This window comes from Petromyzon marinus, chromosome 14, assembly GCF_048934315.1.
Source record: "Petromyzon marinus isolate PM22_M1 ecotype Great Lakes invasive population chromosome 14, UKy_Petmar_22M1.pri1.0, whole genome shotgun sequence".
NCBI classification, from domain to species: Eukaryota; Metazoa; Chordata; class Hyperoartia; order Petromyzontiformes; family Petromyzontidae; genus Petromyzon; species Petromyzon marinus.
Genome location: NC_133680.1, coordinates 13,762,900 through 13,783,428, shown reverse-complemented (window position 1 = coordinate 13,783,428; position 20,529 = coordinate 13,762,900). Strand labels below are relative to the sequence as shown.

General features: G+C 44.7%; 1 protein-coding gene across 2 annotated transcripts in view; it reads right to left on the bottom strand.

The window, feature by feature from the left end:
- Nucleotides 1-5,880: 5,880 nt before the first annotated feature.
- Nucleotides 5,881-20,529, bottom strand: part of LOC116942300 (von Willebrand factor A domain-containing protein 7-like) — a 30,550-nt gene continuing 15,901 nt past the window's right edge. Inside the window, exons 11-18 of one of the 2 annotated variants that reach the window (XM_076067109.1) lie at nt 20,212-20,430; nt 19,817-19,983; nt 15,808-15,922; nt 13,860-14,061; nt 12,256-12,346; nt 11,755-11,963; nt 9,648-10,476; nt 5,881-6,673 (exon numbers count right to left, since the gene is read on the bottom strand). In XM_076067109.1, coding sequence (XP_075923224.1) covers nt 6,512-6,673; nt 9,648-10,476; nt 11,755-11,963; nt 12,256-12,346; nt 13,860-14,061; nt 15,808-15,922; nt 19,817-19,983; nt 20,212-20,430 — 1,994 coding nt within the window. In that variant the 3' untranslated portion in view covers nt 5,881-6,511. Of the gene's footprint in view, nt 6,674-9,647; nt 10,477-11,754; nt 12,347-13,859; nt 14,062-15,807; nt 15,923-19,816; nt 19,984-20,211; nt 20,431-20,529 lie in introns of those variants that run through there. The other variant, XM_032954027.2, reaches the window with a different exon arrangement.

The window sequence follows — 20,529 nt, the reverse complement described above, 5'->3', positions numbered from 1 at the left end:
GGACGGGTGTGTGTCGAGGACCAGGAGCGTCCCTCACTTAACGGAGGAGCGAGGCCCGCCCTTGCCCCACGGTGTCCCGTGTAGGGGAAATGGGCCGGCAGCTGGAACTCGCTCCCGAGGACGGACCTTCCATTGACTTTGCGTGTCGCGGTTCTTGTACAAAGTTGTTGTGTTGGTTTGCATGTTGCGGTTCTTGTACAAAGTTGTTGTGTTGTTCATTGTTATGTCCGCGGTACTCCACTACTCCAGGTTCAAAATATTGTCGTTGCCGGGACGGCTAGATTTTTTATCACGGGGGGGGGGGGGGGGGGTGATGAGGTAACGGTCGGGCCAATTAAGCCAGAAGGGCTGTCATTGGTTGGTGCTGTTGCTGGGGCCGAGGAGGCGTCGAGGTGTCTGGAAAAAGGCAGGTGGTTGATGACGCGAGGCGTGCGGAGGCACGCGGACCAATTAATTAGCGATAATGAGAATGGGGATAAATTGGGGGGAGACAGAGAGAGAGGGGGAGATTGGAGTTGGGAGCTGTGCGGTGAAGACGTGGAGTTCGGAAACAGAGTTTAGAAGAGAGTTGGAGCATGGTGATAGTGAAGCCAAAGCAAGACGAAGCAGTTAGCAGTGGAGTGAGCATAGTGATAGCTGAGCCGAAGCAAGACGAAGCAGTTAGCAGTGGAGTGAGCATAGTGATAGCGAAGCTGAAGCAAGACGAAGCAGTTAGCAGTGGAGTGAGCATAGTGATAGTGAAGCTGAAGACGGAGCAGTTAGCAGTGGAGAGAGCATAGTGATAGCGAAGCTGAAGACGGAGCAGTTAGCAGTGGAGAGAGCGTAGTAATAGAGGAGCTGGAGACGAGGTGTGCGGAGACAGAGAAGTGAGATTGGGTTTCGCTGTGTGTGCAACGACGCTGTATAGCGGAGGAGCTGAGGAGGATAGCCAGCAGTGGAGAGAGCGTAGGAATAGAGTTGAAGACGTGTGTGCGGAGCAGAGCGACGTGATACTGGGAAGCAAGGTGGTGAGCGAGACGGGTGAAGCACGGCGAGCAAGCCGCGGTGTCCAGGATACGGTGGAGTGTGGAGAACGTGTTAGACGATGAAAATAAAGAAGTGGTTGAAGAAAGACAAAAGTTGTTCGTGTAAAGTTCAACCACTACAGAAGGAATCAATCAATCTGATTCCAAACTCTCCACGATGGCCAAGACCAAAGAGCTCTCCAAGGATATCAGGGACAAGATTGTAGACCTACACAAGGCTGGAATGGGCTACAAGACTATTGCCAAGCAGCTTGGTGAGAAGGTGACAACAGTTGGTGCGATTATTCGCAAATGGAAGAAACACAAAAGAACTGTCAATCTCCCTCGGCCTGGGGCTCCATGCAAGATCTCACCTCGTGGAGTTGCAATGATCATGAGAACCGTGAGGAATCAGCCCAGAACTACACAAGAGGATCTTGTCATTGATCTCTAGGCAGCTGGGACCATAGTCACCAAGAAAACAATTGGTAACACACTACGCCGTGAAGGACTGAAATCCTGCAGCACCCGCAAGGTCCCCCCTGCTCAAGAAAGCACATATACATGCCCGTCTGAAGTTTGCCAATGAACATCTGAATGATTCAGAGGACAACTGGGTGAAAGTGCTGTGGTCAGATAAGACCAAAATGGAGCTCTTTGGCATCAACTCAACTCGCCGTGTTTGGAGGAGGAGGAATGCTGCCTATGACCCCAAGAACACCATCCCCACCGTCAAACATGGAGGTGGAAACATTATGCTTTGGGGGTGTTTTTCTGCTAATGGGACAGGACAACTTCACCGCATCAAAGGGATGATGGACGGGGCCATGTACCGTCAAATTTTGGGTGAGAACCTCCTTCCCTCAACCAGAGCATTGAAAAGGGGTCGTGGATGGGTATTCCAGCATGACAGTGACCCAAAACACACGGCCAAGGCAACAAAGGAGTGGCTCAAGAAGAAGCACATTAAGGTCCTGGAGTGGCCTAGCCAGTCTCCAGACCTTAATCCCATAGAACATCTGTGGAGGGAGCTGAAGGTTCGAGTTGCCAAACGTCAGCCTCGAAACCTTAATGACTTGGAGAAGATCTGCAAAGAGGAATGGGACAAAATCCCTCCTGAGATGTGTGCAAACCTGGTGGCCAACTACAAGAAACATCTCACTTCTGTGATTGCCAACAAGGGTTTTGCCACCAAGTACTAAGTCATGTTTTGCAGAGGGGTCAAATACTTATTTCCCTCATTAAAATTCACATCAATTTATAACATTTTTGACATGCGTTTTTCTGGATTTTCTTGTTGTTATTCTGTCTCTCACTGTTCAAATAAACCTACCATTAAAATTATAGACTAATCATTTATTTGTCAGTGGGCAAACGTACAAAATCAGCAGGGGATCAAATAATTTTTTTCCCTCACTGTAGGCCTGTTGCTATGGAGCAGAGGCGGGCCGTCAGGGCCAGCAAGGCCTTATCTGTTGACCTAGAGATTGTCAGAATCATAAAATTATATTTTTATAATTTAATATATATTTTCATTAATGCTATATGTATTTTACAAAGTTCGTTCCCACCAGTCTATTAACGTCATTTCATTGCTACTCTCTCCCTCATTTGCCCTGCTTCCAGTGCAGCTCATAAATTAGAGCTTTTACACAATCAGATTATCCACCTGTGCTGTCTCTGCCTCTCCGGCCCACGTTAGCATTTTTCGTGTGGCATGATCGGAGGGCCAGTTAGCTAACTGAAGTAAAACTAGCTAGCACGTAACGTAGCATCATCTAAGATGTATTTAAACTTTCTTTCGTGACGTTGAGATTTTTAGATGTAGTGATTTCGATTTTTTTTCTGTGGGGAAGCCTGTTGAATCCTGATTGTGTTATTTGTCTTTTACGGCATTTTTGCTTGCTTGGTTGTCATATGAGTAAATGTGACTGGTTGTTGTGAGTTTGTTCTTGTTTCTTTGACAATGACATTGATTTGGGCTATGTGATGTCTATTCGTGATGCAGCATCCTGTCATACTGTGTAATAGTGGTACATCCTTGATGGTTGCAGTCACCATGTATTCACGTCTCTGCAATTAGTGTATTGTAACTCTCATAGGTGTTAAGCTTCGTGTTAAATCACTTGATTCCACTCGATAAAGATTACTGTCACTGTGAATTTAAGGTGGTTACGTCGAATGACAATAGCCTATAGCCCGAGTGTCATGGTGAGGTTATTCGAAGGTGGTCTAGGTGTAAAATGCACGGCCTGCCACTGCTATGGAGTAATCTTCAAAATCAGAACTGAAGGTGTCCCAATTGCTGCTCCAATCGCCACTCATCTTTATGTCTTCAGGACCTGCGATACCAATGGAAGCTGCCATGATGCTGAAAAATTACGTGCTTCTAACCCTGAAGACTTAGATTATCACTGCATCCCTCGTGTGAACTCACAATTCTGCAGCCGACTGTACTCTCTCGTCTTACATCTTCAAGTAGCATCATTTTGGGTTTATATACTTGTGACATGTTCTGGATTCAAAGAATAATGACAGCAGACTCGTGTCTGAGATCAGCCATGTTCAGAGACAATGACCTCGTGCAATCCGATGACATCAAGCTGCAACAGAATGACACAATACACAAGCCGCGTGACTTCCCCAAACAGACGACGTAGATCTGATAGAAGAAAGCTACATAGTACTGCAGGAAAGTTTTCATATGCTGAATAAGTGAAGAAAAGATGCAGAATTGAAGATAAACATGGAAAAGACAAAAACGATGGTGTTCGGAAGGGCAGATATTTGGAAAGAAGTAATACTAGAAAGCAGCAAGATAGTGAATGTAAAGGAATTTGGGAAGTCGACTGACATGGGACAGTGACTATACGAAAGACATAAGAGCAAGGATCGCAAAGGCAACGTAGTAATGACATAATTCAATAACATTTAGAGAAGCAAGCAAATCAGCTACTAGACCAAACTGAACATCGTAAGAACATGCGTGTTCAGTACAACGTTGTATGGCTGCGGGACTTTTACATTGAAAAAAGACTGACAGAGATAAGATATTGGCATTCAAAATGTATTACGATATAAGGATACTGCATTTAAACTGGATCCAAAGAGTGACCAAAGTAGAAAGTCAGAAAAAGGTTGCACATAGAAGAAGACCTGATGCAAGCGGCGATGAGAAGGAAACTGACACTATTTGGACACATGTAGGATGGACAACAACAGGGACATTAAAAGTGTGTTGTTTGGAAACAATGGAAGGAGCCGGCAAGAGAGGAAGACTTAAAATGGCTTGATGATATAAGATATTGATTCCAGAAAGATGTGCACTACTTGTGCATATTGGCACAAGCCAAAGGAAAATGAAAATAAATGACGAAATGTGCAGTGGAGACCTACAGGCTATCTGCCCATGAATCATGATGATGATGAACACCTGCATTATTGCAGGTAAAGCCTATATTTTCATCTTTTTTATACCGGCAAAAAGGTCCCAAAGATATATCTGTTGAACCTAAGCATTGAATGCTTTTAAATTTGCATTGCCGTTGTGATGTACGGCTTCTGGCGTTGTCTGGCCTGTCATTGGTGAGACAGCCATAAAGGTTTCTGGTGTCAGCCAATCAGTTACAAAGATAATGCATACATTATTCTGTGCAATAGGTGTGTATTTGTTGTTTGAACATCATAACACTTGTACTTTTTCTGGAAAGGGCAAAGCCTATTCTGCCAGGCGATGGAGCAGTTCGCCTGGCCAATGGAGCCGTCCAGCGATGGCGATGGAGCTGCTCAACAATGGTAACGGAGCTGTCAGGAGTTGGAGCCACCCGGCAAATGGCAATGGAGCTGAGTGGTGATGGAGCGGCTGGCCGATGGTGGGGCGGCCTGGGCTGCTTTGATATGGCCACCATCAACTGTTCCAACTCCTCTCCATCCTCCCTCATGATTCTTTGCCTCATCATGCCCTGGTTGGCCCAAGTTTTTTGTATGCCCACCGTACCCAGCGGCTCAGTTTTGGCTCTGGCCTTTTCTTGCTCCTTTTTATCATGAGGCTTAAATTCCGTTTCCACGATCTCCAGCTTCGGAACCGTTAGGCGTCGTTGGGGCCTGCCATGTAAACACGAAATAGTGTCTATGTCAACCTATTCATTTCTACGTAAGCCTATTGATCTCTGATTATACGGTTCTCTGCGAAAGCTTATGGATCTCTATCTAATCCTAAGGATATCTGTAAGCATATGGATCTATTTATCGTAAACTAAACATATGACTCTGATGATCACGTCCTGCTTCCCAGCATTCATTCATCATCCCACTGGTCTCTTTATGTATCTTTTTAGTTTTTATCAGTGGTGAAAGCCACGAGTTGTGTGTGTGTGCGGGTTCAATCAAAGACAGGCTCACAGCCACCAACACCAGTAACGATTATATTATTTGAACCAGTCCTGGGTCTCCCCTATTTGTGTGTATTCGAAATATTTAGCATACTTCCCAACATGCAACAAACTTGAAATTTGGCATGTGGGTAGCTTCCAGACTGTACACAATGCAAAAAGTCTAAACATAGACTTTTGTATTTTGGGGGCGGGGGGAGCGCAATAATGGATATATTTTGCACGGCAAGTGAGCGGTGACGTCACATCTGTGATGTCACCCGCATGCGGAAGCATTACGCAATGTGCCTGCTGACGTCACGCACCCCCCAACCCTCCGCGTAGGCCGTGTATTAATCCAAGACAAGAATCCAAGTCTCGGGCGAAGCCGGCTAGTAAAGCTAGCTTAATAATAAATGAAGAGCACAAAACAACGTCATTACATTAAACAAGGAATAATATAAACACCAAAAAATGTCCAACTTTAACAATGCAACAAAGCAATGTCAAATGCCACTTTCACATTTAATCATCTTTACCGTATAAAATTACGAATACAAATATTGTATTTCATCATGCTTAATAATCACATTGCCATTACTCATTGATGCTTGCCTTTTCCGAACATTACATGATGATTCGATTTGTAGCATGCATGCTGCTCTCAGCAAATGGAGGTTTAAATTCCAAATGTTTTACTTGCACCACAAGTCTACACTGCATCACGACACTGCAGTAGTCACTACTCTACTAGTGTACTATAGTTATAATGTAGTACACTACAGACAGACAGCATTTTTTTTTATTAGCAGCATTAAATACTCGTGTGACACACGTGTATCTGTGTTCCACCTTAGTGCATGTGTACATTTGTATGCAATTCTGGCCTCCATATGTGCTCGCTAATAGCACTTGGCCCAAACGTTTAATCAGGAAATAGAGAGGATCTTTGTATGCCCTGTCTAGATCTTACGATGTTCCTCTGCTTATCTTTCGTGACATAAACTGTAAAACAGACCTTGGAATATGGAACAGCCACAGATTCTAAACTAAAAGATGGTGAGCTCTACTGATCTCTTTCATTTTGACTGGGTCAACTGATATTTGCTGTTGATAGTCCACTCCAGTTTTTTTATTCTACAAGTCATCATTTGAGGGATCTTCAGGATATTGGAATGCGAGAGTGTAGCTTCCTCGCTTGGGGAAATAATTGGAGGCAAACTTGACACTCCAAATGAGTGCGATGATGAGGAGTACTGCAGCCAGCAGGGACAGGAAAATCACCAAACTTTTGTTACTCTGCACGCACACACCAACAAGTGAAAAACACACAATCTCTTATCATATATCACAGTCACACCATGGACATACATATGGATTAACCGATACACATAGACATTGTAAGAGCGAGACGTATAATGCCGCCATGGTATATGGGTAAAACAAATAGATAATGCATTCAAACGAGCGTTACATGGACTAAATTTAAGATGAATTCATATATGTATAGTATTCAGGTTTTCTCGAGGCACTCATTGATGCAAAATTCAGTTTTAAAAATATTGCAAGGTGCAGTTAATGTTTTGTCAACAATGGAAGATATTGAGGAATGACTGTGTGCAGGTTTTGGGTTCAGTTCCTAAAGAAGCTACCAGCTCACGGAGCAAAATGTCGGACATCATGCCAAACATCTTGTGGTAGGACCCGAGAACATGTAACATAACTATTTTCATGCACAGGATAATTTGGGAATACATTTTTTTCAATTCAACTTGAATTTCTATCTCGTCAAAATACAAATGACAACTTCCTGCAAGGATAAACAAATGGGCATATGTTGGGAACCCTTTAGAGCAGTGGTTCTTAACCTGGGATGCACGCATCCCCTTGGGGGTGCGAGATGCGCTTTCTGGGGGTGTGAGACACGGCCAGATTTTTAAAAAGCAAATCACCGAAACACACATTAAGTTCGGACAGATAAGTATAACCACTTTATTTCATCAAACCTATGTATTTCTTAACATAAAACGTTTACGATTGAGAACTAAAGGGGTGCACGGCTGCAGTAAAGATGAAGAACCATTGCTTTAGAGGGAATGTAAAATGGCCCTTAGCTGTGAACTGGTAGGAAGTAACACTGGTGAGCTTTGGCTGGGCACAGTCTATGCCAGACAACACCAGAACTAGGGCAATTGACATGGGCCAGCAGACGCCGAGTGGTTAGCGAATTCAAAATCAGTCGGTCATTGTGTGCTTGCGTCTCGGTCCAATTTTAAAAATTTGAAAAATGACTAAAAAATAACGCACGTAGCAATATCACTCCCTACTGGTGGACTATATCCATCTCTGGAACGTAACGCCTCTGTGGAAGCCACGCACTGTAATAATGGCACGAATACTAAATGTACTCAATTATAATTCTTAAAATTATAAGAACACTTCTTGTGCGCCTTGCAGATTCAGATATTCCAAGTCAGCCAGCTCTCGTTAACAGGCCCCTGGGCTCACTATTCACCCTCTCCCCACCCCCTCAAGGAGAAGCAGTACGAATCACCTACGGCTGAGGATGCAGCCTCATTGCAAAGACAGCGGTGTCTCAGTAGGCAGCGTCATGGAGCAGAGCCGTGGGAACGTGGCCCTCAAGGCTGAACGCTCAGATGACAGTGACCGTGGTCAGCCAGTGTGCCTGTGATGTCATAATGTGGCTGTGATGTCATGACGTTGCTAGCTCTGCCTCCTAAGTGTTATCAGCCGGGCAGGAACGCTGTTGAGTGCTGGAGTGCACGATACACGAAGGCATTTTATGGCAATTATTTGCTCGAAATTGACATTTAGTCAAAGCAGCCATGGATACTTGATAATGGCCATGGCATAAATGCATCAACCGTCGTGATATTAAAGGAGCTAGGTTAGCACATGCACAGGAACATAATTATACAGAGTGCTCTTCCAGAATATTTTCTAAGCCAAATGTATATAAAAAATATATGGAAATTGTGATTGAATGTAAAAAACATCGAATACAAATTAACTGAAACTAAACTCAGAGGAATACCAAACCTAGGGTGAGCATTCCAGCCCAAGCCCAAAAACTGCACTCTAACTGCAAAGCACCTTGTAAACAATATATGAAGAACAAGAAAATCTTGCTTGACAATGCGAAGATGGGCCGCATTGTAACACAACAATCTTTCCGCTAGCATATCAAAGGAAATTATAACAAAAATATGTTTTAATGAAGCTATATGTTTAGTTTTGAAAAATCAGTTAAGGGTGCAAAGGTTTAACTATTGGTAAGTCAGTAGTATGGTGGTGAGCTTTTTGGTAAAGTGTGACGAAGTTATTTGTGTATTTTTACTTCTTTCGCACTGCGTGTAGCCAACCATATTAATCGGAGGTGCTAATGTGTATTTATGAACATTCATTGCTGTTCAGAGCACAAAACCTCGGGTAATCATGTGACCACACTGATCTGATTGTTAGTCACTATCCTAGTTGCCATGACACTTGAGGAGCAACGATTGAAAGATGGTGTGGTAACGATTGTATGTGATGAATGCCAGCGATCCCTGCCACGTAATATTTCCTGAATGTTTTGTGGCCCAGGGCTATACCGGTGGCTCTAGTTGCTGAACCCAAATAAGCCATCGGATGTTTTTTTTATTTTGGTGACGTGCTTTTACAGCTACATTTTGGCGAGATACATTTGATAATTGTGCCTGCAATATGGCATTTACTGTAAATAATAAATCATTAAAACAAACAGTGGACAGTGATCATGCATCTGTCGAAATCATCATTATTTACCAAAATACTTCCAGGTGTCAGTCCATCATCACTCTTTGGGTTACGGTGAGTAGTGAGTGTCTGGTGAGTGGTGGGTGTGTGGTAAATGTCAATGCTATAGGTATCATTTGAGTGATTTAAGGTTAGTGGTAAGTTTCTGGCGGGTGAGGGTCTGGTGACAATGGTGACAATGGCTGGTGAGTACGAATTGTGTTTCTGTTGAGTGGCATCGCGTGTTGATTGCCTGGTGAGTGGGCAGAGTGGTGCATGTTCAGTATCCGGATAAATCAATGAGGGGATAACACATTCATTTGGTAGTTGAAATACGCTGCTGTAGCAATTTGTCTCATACAGACATAAGCATATTTTTTGTCCATTCCAAAAATTGGATTAAAGAGGAAAATTATGAGAAATTCTTATATGCGTAAAGGCGATGAACAGCAATGTGTGGATTTGATATAATCACAATGTGTGAGGGCTCACTTACTGTTAATTCAGTGGGGATGATATGAGGATGATAGAACTGGGTTTTAGAATGTGGCTGAGTTGTAGAATGTGGCTGGGTTTTAGAATGTGGCTGGGTTGTAGGATGTGACTGGGTAGTAGGATGAGGCTGGGTTGTAGGATGAGGCAGAGTTTTAGAATGTGGCTGAGTTGTAGGATGAGGCAGAGTTTTAGAATGTGGCTGGGTTGTAGGATGTGACTGGGTAGTAGGATGAGGCTGGGTTGTAGGATGAGGCTGGGTTGTAGGATGTGGCTGGGTTGTAGGATGATGCTGGGTTGCAGGTTGTGGCCAGGTTGTAGGTTGAGGCTGAGTTGTAGGATATGACCGGGTTGTATGATGAGGTTGGGTTGTAGGATATGGCTGAGTTGTAGGATATGGTTGAGTTGTAGGATGTGACTGGGTTGTAGGATGAGGTTGGGTTGTAGGATATGACTGAGTTGTAGGATATGGTTGAGTTGTAGGATATGACCAGGTTGTAGGATGAGGTTGGGTTGTAGGATATGGCTGAGTTGTAGGATATGGTTGAGTTGTAGGATGTGACTGGGTTGTAGGATGAGGCTGAGTTGTAGAATGTGGCTGGGTTGTCGAATGACGCTGGGTAGTAGGATGAGGCTGGGTTGTAGGATGTGACTGGGTAGTAGGATGAGGCTGAGTTGTAGGATGAAGCTGGGTTGAAGGATGAGGCTGAGTTGTAGAGGCTGCAGCAGAGGTTGGCTCTGGAACTGGCAGTGAGAGGTTTTCTGTGAACCTCGCCACATTTCCTGCTGCGTCTTTCACAGCCAACGTCAGCCAAGGTGTGCAGCACGAAGATCTGCACACAACACACACAAAGACACACGAGTGTATGCACTCTTCACTCACACGCTGTCACAGCAGCACGCACGATACTGTAGCCAGTGTCCTGTAGCAATGTGCAACTAGTACAAGTTGCACAGGGCTCCCACTACTTTATGGGTCCCCAAAACTTGCTCGGGTTGTCTATGTCTGTCTCTTTCTCTGTCCATTTACACCCTGTCTCATTCTGTCTCCCTATCCATGTATTTCTCTTTCTCTGTTTTTGTATGATTCTTCTCATGCTTTACTTTTGTATCTCTTTGTCTGCAATGCATTTTGCCATTGTTGGAAGAGAGTTGATCCGTTGCATCAGAACCCCTTATTGTGGCAGATATTCCACCACCGTGTGTTTTTGTGAAAGGGTGTCAGAATATCACGTGAAGAGTGAGGAATGGGTCGCCATGGAAACTCTTTGCACGTGTGGCCTTGCTTTGCGTCAGGCCCGAGCCCATGCCCAATTGAAACTGATTCACTATGCGGACTGGCGAATGAATGAATATAGTGCGCAAGTGGTGAAAAGTACGGTTCACAAATAGCAAAATGTGGAATAAGCATCATTCCGCCTAAATAATTATAATAGACTTCCGCAGGTAGTCGTGCAGCAGCAGATTCGTTGAGCAGCATGCAATGGATCGCCGGCTTAACTGAACGGTCAGTAGAAAATAAAATGTAAACCATACTGTATGTGGGCTTGGTCAGCTTCACTGTGTATCTGTGCCAGGTAGAATTTAAGTGGACCAGCCATGGAAGAGCTCTTCTTTGACCATAGTACATGATAGATATGGACATGCAAACAATTATCCACTGCCTCTTTTTTGCTGGACAGCTTGGCTGCCCTAGGGCTGTGCCAGACCAATCTGGTATGGCTTAGAAGGAGCCAGCATGTTTATTTCCACTGCAAAAGCCGAGCTGTTCTGCCGACGTCACATGCCAACATAATCAAATGTATTTAATCCCACCCCCGGCCAGCGCCAGATTCAGATACCTTGTGAGGCCAGCAGATCACGGTTCGGTTCTGACACAGCAATTAGCCCACTGAAAAACCACGCTGTCAATCCGCATTCATCTTTGATTCGGCACGGTGGACTTGCACGGAACCGCGACAGCCCCAGGCTAGCATGGCTCGAATATGCCAGTGAAAGAGGGGCATACTTGCCTTCATTTAAATGATCCACACGAGACTATTTTCCATTTAAGCAAGTATAGCATTATGGCAATTGCATATTTATCTAAAAGATACAGAAGCACATTTTACTTGTAATAAACGAGCAGCATGTCCCCCTGCTGGATCGTTGTGAGCTGGCTCAGGGGATCTCCCCGCTCCACTGTTATGTTGAATGTGCCCGGCCGGTCGTCGTTCACTCCCAGTTGCAGCTGCCACGTGTGTCGCTCGCAACTGCCGACGGTCGTGCACTGGCTCTCAACGGCCAGTTTCCAAAGGGTGGGCGACACCGTGTCTGGAGTCTGCACAGTCACACGCACACGTCACCATGTGTAGAGACGCACGCCCGCAAAGCAATACACCAGGAATCCGCACGTTGTCGCACAAATTCCAGAGTTCATGTAAAGGGATTCTGCCGCAGTGTAATGATTCGGTATGGTGGACTTGAAGTTGAACTAATGGTTGAGTTTCGAAAATCCTCCTGCAAACACGCTCCAATATCAATCACGTATCTACACGTTGCATCGTTATTGTGCCGATCTAGCAACATATTGCAAAGATGAATGGGGATTGACAAATGTGGAGGGAACTGACAGTTTTTTCCTTGACAATGACAGCGACAGAGATGGCAAGCGTGGTGGAAGAGCCCCCTCCTGACTTGCTGATGGCCGTCACGTACACCGTGCTGCAAAGACACAGGCGGAGTCAAATGACAGCTCTCACTTTCTAGAGCTTCTCGCTGTGCGTTTCACATTCGACCGGTACTCGTCCAATCGTCAGTAAACGGGGGCGCACTTGCAGGTCAGAGCACGTGTGGGTTAAAGTCGGGGGTGATGGTGCAGTGGTTAGCGCACTCCGTTACGAACTCGGCGACCCGAGCTCAATACCAGTGACGATTATCTGAACTTAATACACACACGATTCTCGTTCACACCGAGAATTGTGTGTGTATAAAGCCAGTATTTCTAATCCATAAATTGTATGTGGTTGGTTCATGGAAACCCTGCAGGTTTGGTTTATAAATAAGAAAAACCTCGAAGCAATGGTGACCCAGAGGCATAAGTGTAGTTGGAAATACTGGGGCAGTCACTCTTCCAAAACAATATCAATGTGGATGGCGTGGCAGGTGACCGTTGTAATGAAACATAAACTTGGCTATTCACTCAAATCTATTAGCAATTTGGCCGATAAAGCGTACAAAACTATACACAGTGCACTAAACTATATACAGTGTACTAAACTAGAGAGTGTACGAAACGATACATTGTGCACTAAACTTTTTACAGTGTACCAAGCTATAAACAGGATACTTATCTATATATACTCGCCGTGTGATAGATAAAAAAGCACATCTCCACTCCGCGCTATCATGGACATGCAGAATGGCTTCCTATGTTTAATATGGGCTTTACTTTCCATAGACACGATTCAGTAGCAATGGAAGGAAGGCTTCCTCACCTCACCCCGTTATATAAACACCACTTTCACATCAAGAATGGCTCAATCAGGCAAGTGGGAATAATTGGGAAACTGGGTTATGAAAAGCATGAAACATATTCAGAAGATTTCAAATTGTGCAATGAGTCTTCAACTTGACTCGTGGCTAAAATCTATGAGCAATTCAGCTGATGACGTCATTCGCTAACGATATGAAAGTTCAACTTCACGTGTTTTGATTTTCAGGCAAAATTCTGGGAACTGTGCTCGTTTTCCTCCAGGTAGCTCAAACTACACACAAAGGTGTTGCTGCTCACAAATAATAGGAAGGCACAAATCCCATCATGACCTGCAAGCATGTCATGTGATCAACCACATTGCATGTACTACAAGCTCAGCTTTGTCCTCTTATAAGATATTTTAATCTGATTAACTTGCAGTGTCCGTCATCTGGTGAACCAATTATTTTCATCTTCAAATTAAGCAAAAAAAAAACCCAAGTTGAATATGGTGGCTGTTTGTCCTTTCATTACTTTTTGGCTTGAGACTATGAACTCAATTAATTTGAGAACTGGAACTTTGAACCCAGGAACTCAATGGTGCCGACTCACTGTACTTTGACCTGGGACATTAACCATTTGAACCACTCAGCCACCTCTCACCCAAGCTCTCTCGTTAAGATTCTATTCCTGAATTGTGTGATGCTGCAGCCTCCATTACTGCAATGCCGAAGAACCGCTACAGAATTTCGCATCCTTTACCTGGCAAGGAATCTGGCATCAGCAGGCACTGAGACATTCATTGCCATGGTCTGATTTTTGCCAGGCTCCAGCTTCACCACGACCGGGTGCAGCGTCTGAAGCCATCCCTGCTCGTCGCTTGCCGACACCAAGAAGGTGGCAGCTGCACCGTTGTTCTTCAGCACCACGAGGAGTGGGGAGGCATTGCCCGGCAAAATCATCACTGTGAAACACAAAAGACAAAGATCCCCCGTGGAGCCTTTAACAGACTGTTGGCTCAAGTTCTGTTCGCGAGTAGCACCGATGAAGGAACGACACGGCACACGAGATGGGGTGGGTGGCTCACACTGTGCCCAGCCACCTTTGTCTCCCCAGTGCTAATCTTTACATACCACACCGGGTACTCATTTAAGGTTGCTTCGACCTAGGGAAGGCACGGGGCTGGTTTAAATATTTCCCGATATTAGTGGTCATGAGCGGGAATCAAAGTCTGGTCGCTGGGTTTGTAGCAGTGCGCTAACCTCGACACACAGGCATACACAGCAGTACAGCACCGTTTCCTTATCATTAATTCCACCATTCATACTCTAATGCTGCCATGGTGTCGTGGTCAGCACACTGAATTTCCAAATTCAGAAGTCGCGGGTTCGATTCCATCTCCTGGCGCGGAAGTTGAAACAACGGGGCAAGTTCTTAAATCATCACCCCCTCCCCGCCTCTGCCCACGCAGCAGTGTAAATGGCGACACCAGTTCGTCGATCGACAGTTCGCGTGTTATGGGTATAGTGTGGGCACTTCCAACATGTCTGACCAGCATAGAAGAGTAGGTCAAATATCTCCTAGAGGGGCTCTCTAGAGCTTCATCCCCTGACACCAGCTGCGGTGTGATAAAGCAATTTCAGGGCTGAACTTTTACATTGTAAAACTAATCCAAAAAAAACATCATTATCCCCCTTATTAAAACACTGGGTTTAAAAACAATGCCCATGTTATTTGTTTTGTATTCCACTTGGAAAAAGATGCTGACCAACTCAATTTTCAAGAATCTTCTCGAGCCAGTCTATGTGGACAAAATATAAATGCAGCAGTTGGCTGTGTCGGGTGGTGGCGGGTTTAATAACACATTGATATTTACACGATCTAACCAAAAAGTCTCTATTATGAATACTTTGTGTTTGCTGTACTTAGTTTATATTACATATTTGTTGTTGGCATTGGGTTTTTTTTGCTCTCAATATACAATGACTTGCATACGTGTTGTACTTATCTGCATTTGCTATAATGTACAACGGTTACGTTTCTCCTTGTTTTGATCCAGGTCTTCCTTCAAAAAGACTTTCCAGCTCTGAATTCGTTTTAAACCAGGTAAATGAAAAAAATAGAAATGTACGTAAGCGGATTTTTTTTCATTTTTCAATGTTTTCAAATTTTTTTTGTCTATTTCCCTCAAAATCTACACATCAATTATTACTTGTGTATTTCATTAACTGTTTCGATTATTACAAAGTAAAAGCATTACTAAAAGAGTATTGCATGTGTATTTCCTAATTTACTCTTGCCATACCCCCCCCCACACACACTCTCTCTGTCTGTCGTGTTTGTAGGGAAAAATCATGTAATTTTGTATTTTGATAATACATATACAAACACATCACATTGCCTTTGCATCGCATACACCAAAGGTAAATCCTGCATGTGCAGACACAACGTCATGGGAAGGTGCGAGAGTCCGTTTCAGGGGCGGAGCCAGGATTTCAGGCCGGGGTGACATTCAACAAATTTTAACATCAAGAATGATTAGAGAGTCAGGCTGTTGAACTAGACGCCATCGGTTGGCGACACACTCTGACAATGCAGTTGCACGGAGTCCGCCAGACCGAGTGTCGTACACTTATACTCAGAATGTCACCCCTGTCACTCCCCCTGGCTCCGCCCCTGGTTCGTTTGCTGTGGTTTTAGTGAATCTCACCGTCGTCTGGGTTGGCGAGGATGAGCTCAAAGCTCTCGATGCGTTTCAGCTTTGTTTGCAGTCGGCAGAAGGTGACGTTTCCAGGCGACAGGCCACACACTGCCACCATGAACGGCTGGGGGACAGAAACACAACGGCACGGCGGTTACTGCCTAGAGTACACGGGTACACCCATGGAAGAGTTACACTCGATTGCACGATCATCATCACCTGCCATGATCAATCTACTGCTGGACGAAGGACTCCCCAAGCTGCTGCCATCTAACAACGATCCTGCGATGTAATAATAATAAACTAACACTGCCACGTGCGCTGATTTCATCACCTTTACTCCTCTATTTAAGACTGAAACAGGAAGACGTCTCAACAATTATGGCTATCGCCTGATGAAGGTGGTTGTTGTAACCATCAGTGAAATGTCGTACTCGAATTGTACAGGTTGTGGGTTTACTCTCCAACACACCGGTGTGCTTAAGTAGTAACTAATTGGCACGTTTTGTTTACGTGACAAACCTCACTAATTGGCTATGTCAGGCGGTGGCACGTTTAACGACACTTTCATATTTATACGACCCAACCCCAAAAAAAAACTTTTTTATTGATTTCATCACTCCATTTCCCCGGTGGACGTCCTCTTGCTCCCACACTGTCGCCATTCTTGACCATCGCCCATCGGCCCTGCAAACCGCGACACGTCCTACCCAAGCCCCACTTGCTTTCCTGAATGGTTTCAACGATGTCTCAAACCTGCGCATATTCTCCAATCGATACCCAGCAGCCATCGTGGTCAATAAAATGAGAATCACCACTTCATAGGAGGTCACCACCAAGAGGGGCGCCATGGTGGCGAGATGCTATCACCCCTTGCCTGGTTCGATCCCGACTATGACGCCTGTATATGTAGAGTTTGCATGTTCTCCCCGTGGTCACATGGATTTTTCTTCGAGCCCTCTAGTTTTTCCCTCCACATTTAAAAATATGCGTTTAGATTATTAGGCTGCTATATATTTCCACATAAGCCACTTCGTTGAACGATCATTCGTGGCCAGGTCGCTTCTGAAAAAGAGCTAATAGCTCAGTGGGCTTTACCTGGTAAATAATATTTTTTTTGTTTACTTTAAGTTTAAAGAGTGGTTCTATGGGGAGACTGACTCCTACCATGGGTATTGTGACATTTCCATCTTTCACTCAAGGCCAGCAATTGAGTAAAGTGCTAGGGGCCCACCACGTCTGTGGAACACCAGTCTATTTTTGAAGGAACACAAACACACAAGCCACACGTATGGAGGTGTATGTTATGGTTGGTGGGGCTTGCGTCTTAACATCATGGTTTTGTGACAGCTTCTCCTCGCCTCACCCTGAAGCTATGATTTTTAAGTGGGGAGCAAACAGCCATTTCAGACAGCAACACATCACTCATATGAACACCATAAGTTTGTCTTGGTGGGTGATCTGGCAGAGTCACTGCCATAAAATGCCAATGATTTTCTCTGCTCAATCTTGTAATGCAACTCTCGACGATGAATGCAGAAAACAATGCATTCATCGTCGAGAGAAACCAGATCACCGTGGACATCGGCGTTCGAAGAGAAGTGGGGTCAGGGTCAGCCTGCCCAGCAGCACACAGACAAAGACTTTCCCAGGCATGGACAGAAGGAAGAGATGGTGGTAACTGCCGCATAGAGCACGAGGCCCTCTTCCCTTTACAAGGACACAACGATGCTGTCTTTCCACAAGGATTATTTCTTTCCTGCCGTCCAAGCCCGCAGGAGGAGCTGATCTATGCAGAACATCAACAGCAGATCGGGAGATGTATCATCCAACCCCGCAGCTCTGCCATGACGGAACTTCCGAATGGCCCGTTCGGCCTCTTCTAGGGTACGTAGGCTATTGATCTCTGTCTCAGGGTCATATCGCGTAGAGGGCCACATTCCGCAGCTCGATGCGAGGATCAGAGGGTGTCTGGTTAAGGGCACGTTGGTAATGCTCTTGCTATCTCTCAGAATCCTCTTCAGTACACCTGCAGGGGAAACCATCTGCCCTAACGATGGGGGTAGTGAACGACAGGCCAAGTTTAATCGGAAGACGTCGGATGGCTTTAAAGGAGTGTATGAATAAGGTTTTCCCATTTTTTATGGCAACAAAACAGGTGTTAAGATGTTAAAACACCAAACTGAAACCTTTCACAAGGAATTATGTTTGCATTAACCACAATACTTGTGGTCAGAATACAAATAAAAAACACTGATAATATATGCATTGTCTTTGAAACTGATTGGTCCACACCAGAGACAGCTTTCTTTGGAGCCTCGTCTCAAACGGTGTTAGACCACAGGACGCCAAAAGGCGTACAGCCCAAAGACAATGCATTATCAGGGGGATCCCATGATGTAGATGCTCACCCCGAGCTCTCATTACTCTGATAGTGGCATTGTCTTTGGGCTGTTCGCCTTTTGGCGTCCTCTGGTCTAACACCGTTTGAGACGAGGCTCCAAAGAAAGCTTTCTCTGGTGTGAACCAATCAGTTTCAAAGACAATGCATATATTATCAGAGTATGTTTTTTGTTTGCATTCTGACTACAAGCATTGTGGTTAATGCAGACATGATTCCTTGTGAAAGGTTTCAGTTTGGTGTTTTAACATCTTAACACCTGTTTTGTTGCCAGAAAAAAGGGGAAAAACTTATTATCTTATCCTTTCTTTGTTCAAAACGTCACTTATTTCCATATTATTTTCCTTCTAGGGCAGCGTTATTGACAAATGTGTGGAGTTTCTGTAATTTGCGCTTTGGCTGTGTACCTCTGCCAATGCAGTATCGCACAACAAACATTTATGATGTGTAAATATAGTCTGAAGTGTGCACAACACGCATTTTCTCTAAATCGTTTCTAGACGGATTAATGGAGTAAAAACCGGTATAAGCCAACACACAAATATATGCAGTACAAGACAAACATTATAAGAATAGGTTTTTGCCCTTTTTATGGCAACAAAACTCAAACCATTTTTTACAAGGAATCATGTTTGCGTTAACCACAATATTTGTGGTCAGAATGCAAACAAAAAAACACTGATAATATATGCATTGTCCTGTAAACTGATTAGTCCACACCAGATACAGCTTTCTTTTGAGCCTCGTCTCAAACGGTGTTAGACCAGAGGACGCCAAAGGCATACAGCTGAAAGACAATGCACTATCAGAGTAATGAGAGTTCTGGGTGAGCATCTACATTATGGGACCTCCTTTGCCAGTACCAAAATATAAGAATAGGGTTTTCCCCGTTTTGCTGGCAACAAAATTGAAACCTTTTTTTACGAGGAATCATGTCTGCATTAACCACAATACTTGTGGTCAGAATGAAAAAAAAACACACTCAAAAACACTATTCTCATATTTCGGTACTGGCAAAGGAGGTCCCATGAAGGAGGAGTGTGCTTTGTTGTTTTGTTAGCCCTCTTCAGCTTCGTCAGCGATAGACCAAGGAATATTTCGTAATCATTCCTTGCTTTGGCAAAGAATACAACTTTCAACCTTCGACATTCTGCCATGTTCGGTACCAGCATTTTGCCCAAGGATATCAAAAGTAGCATCTGACAGCCGAGGTTTCCTCCTCGGTCGTCCAGACTAGCATCACTCTTTTTTAATCTCAGAACATCTATATTTGAGTCTACATTTCTCCAATCTCACTATATCTCTATCCCTCGTCTATATCTCTTCTGTCATTGCACTAGGATTTTAATACATTGGGCAGCCCCAATAATAATTTATGCTCAGGGCCCGCAATGGGCCAACACCATTGATGGCCCAGACCCAGCAGTGATGGATGGGAGCTCCTGCACAAACACCACCCAGGTGGAGCCCAGAGCTCTGAGCCACACTTCACCAGGATGAAACATAGCAACAGTAGGGACCTTGATAACCTGAAGCATGGGACTACAAAACAAACCTCGTCTTTGACCTGTACGCTCAACAATGGAAACATTTGTGACTTCCCCTCGCGCATCTTACAGTGGAGTCACTGAAGTTGAGGGGAACGCCAAATTCGCCATTTGACTCCTCGTCTTGGGCCTGAAGCTCTACGATGGTCACACCGTCTGCGTTTTGCATCTGCACATTTGTCATCCTGTAGCCGGCTTCGAGACCCAGAGGCTTAACCCAGAGCAGGTAGGACACACCTGCACACGCCGAGACAGCGTTTACGTGCAAAAGGAAAACGTGCAAATACACAAACACACGCATCATTATGTACACACACGAATACACACAATATATACCTTATCAGTTTTTAAAACTGCATTTTAAAGTATATAACTTATTCAAAGAGTAGAACTTATTCTGATTGAAAGAACTTAATGTAACCTTGATAACGCGATGTGACGCGGGTGAGAGAACCGCGATTGTACCAGTGACGAGCTGCCCCTCAACAGGCAACATGTATCCGTTCTTCTGCTGCAGGATGTCGTAGGAGAAGTCGAACATGCTCTTCCCCGTCACCTCAACTCGGTACGGCGCTGCAGGGCCCAAGATGCGCGCGCGCCACTCCCCGGACTGCGGGGTGGCTACGCGCAGCACGCGGAAACTCCCCGTGTCCACCAGCAGCTCGACACTTTCGTCACGCTCACCTAGGCAGCATGCGGGGCAGTGCAGAGCAAATAAATACATTACTGAGTGAGCAAACACAAGTCATCCAACAGGAGGTTAAAAACACTTCAAAAACCGCT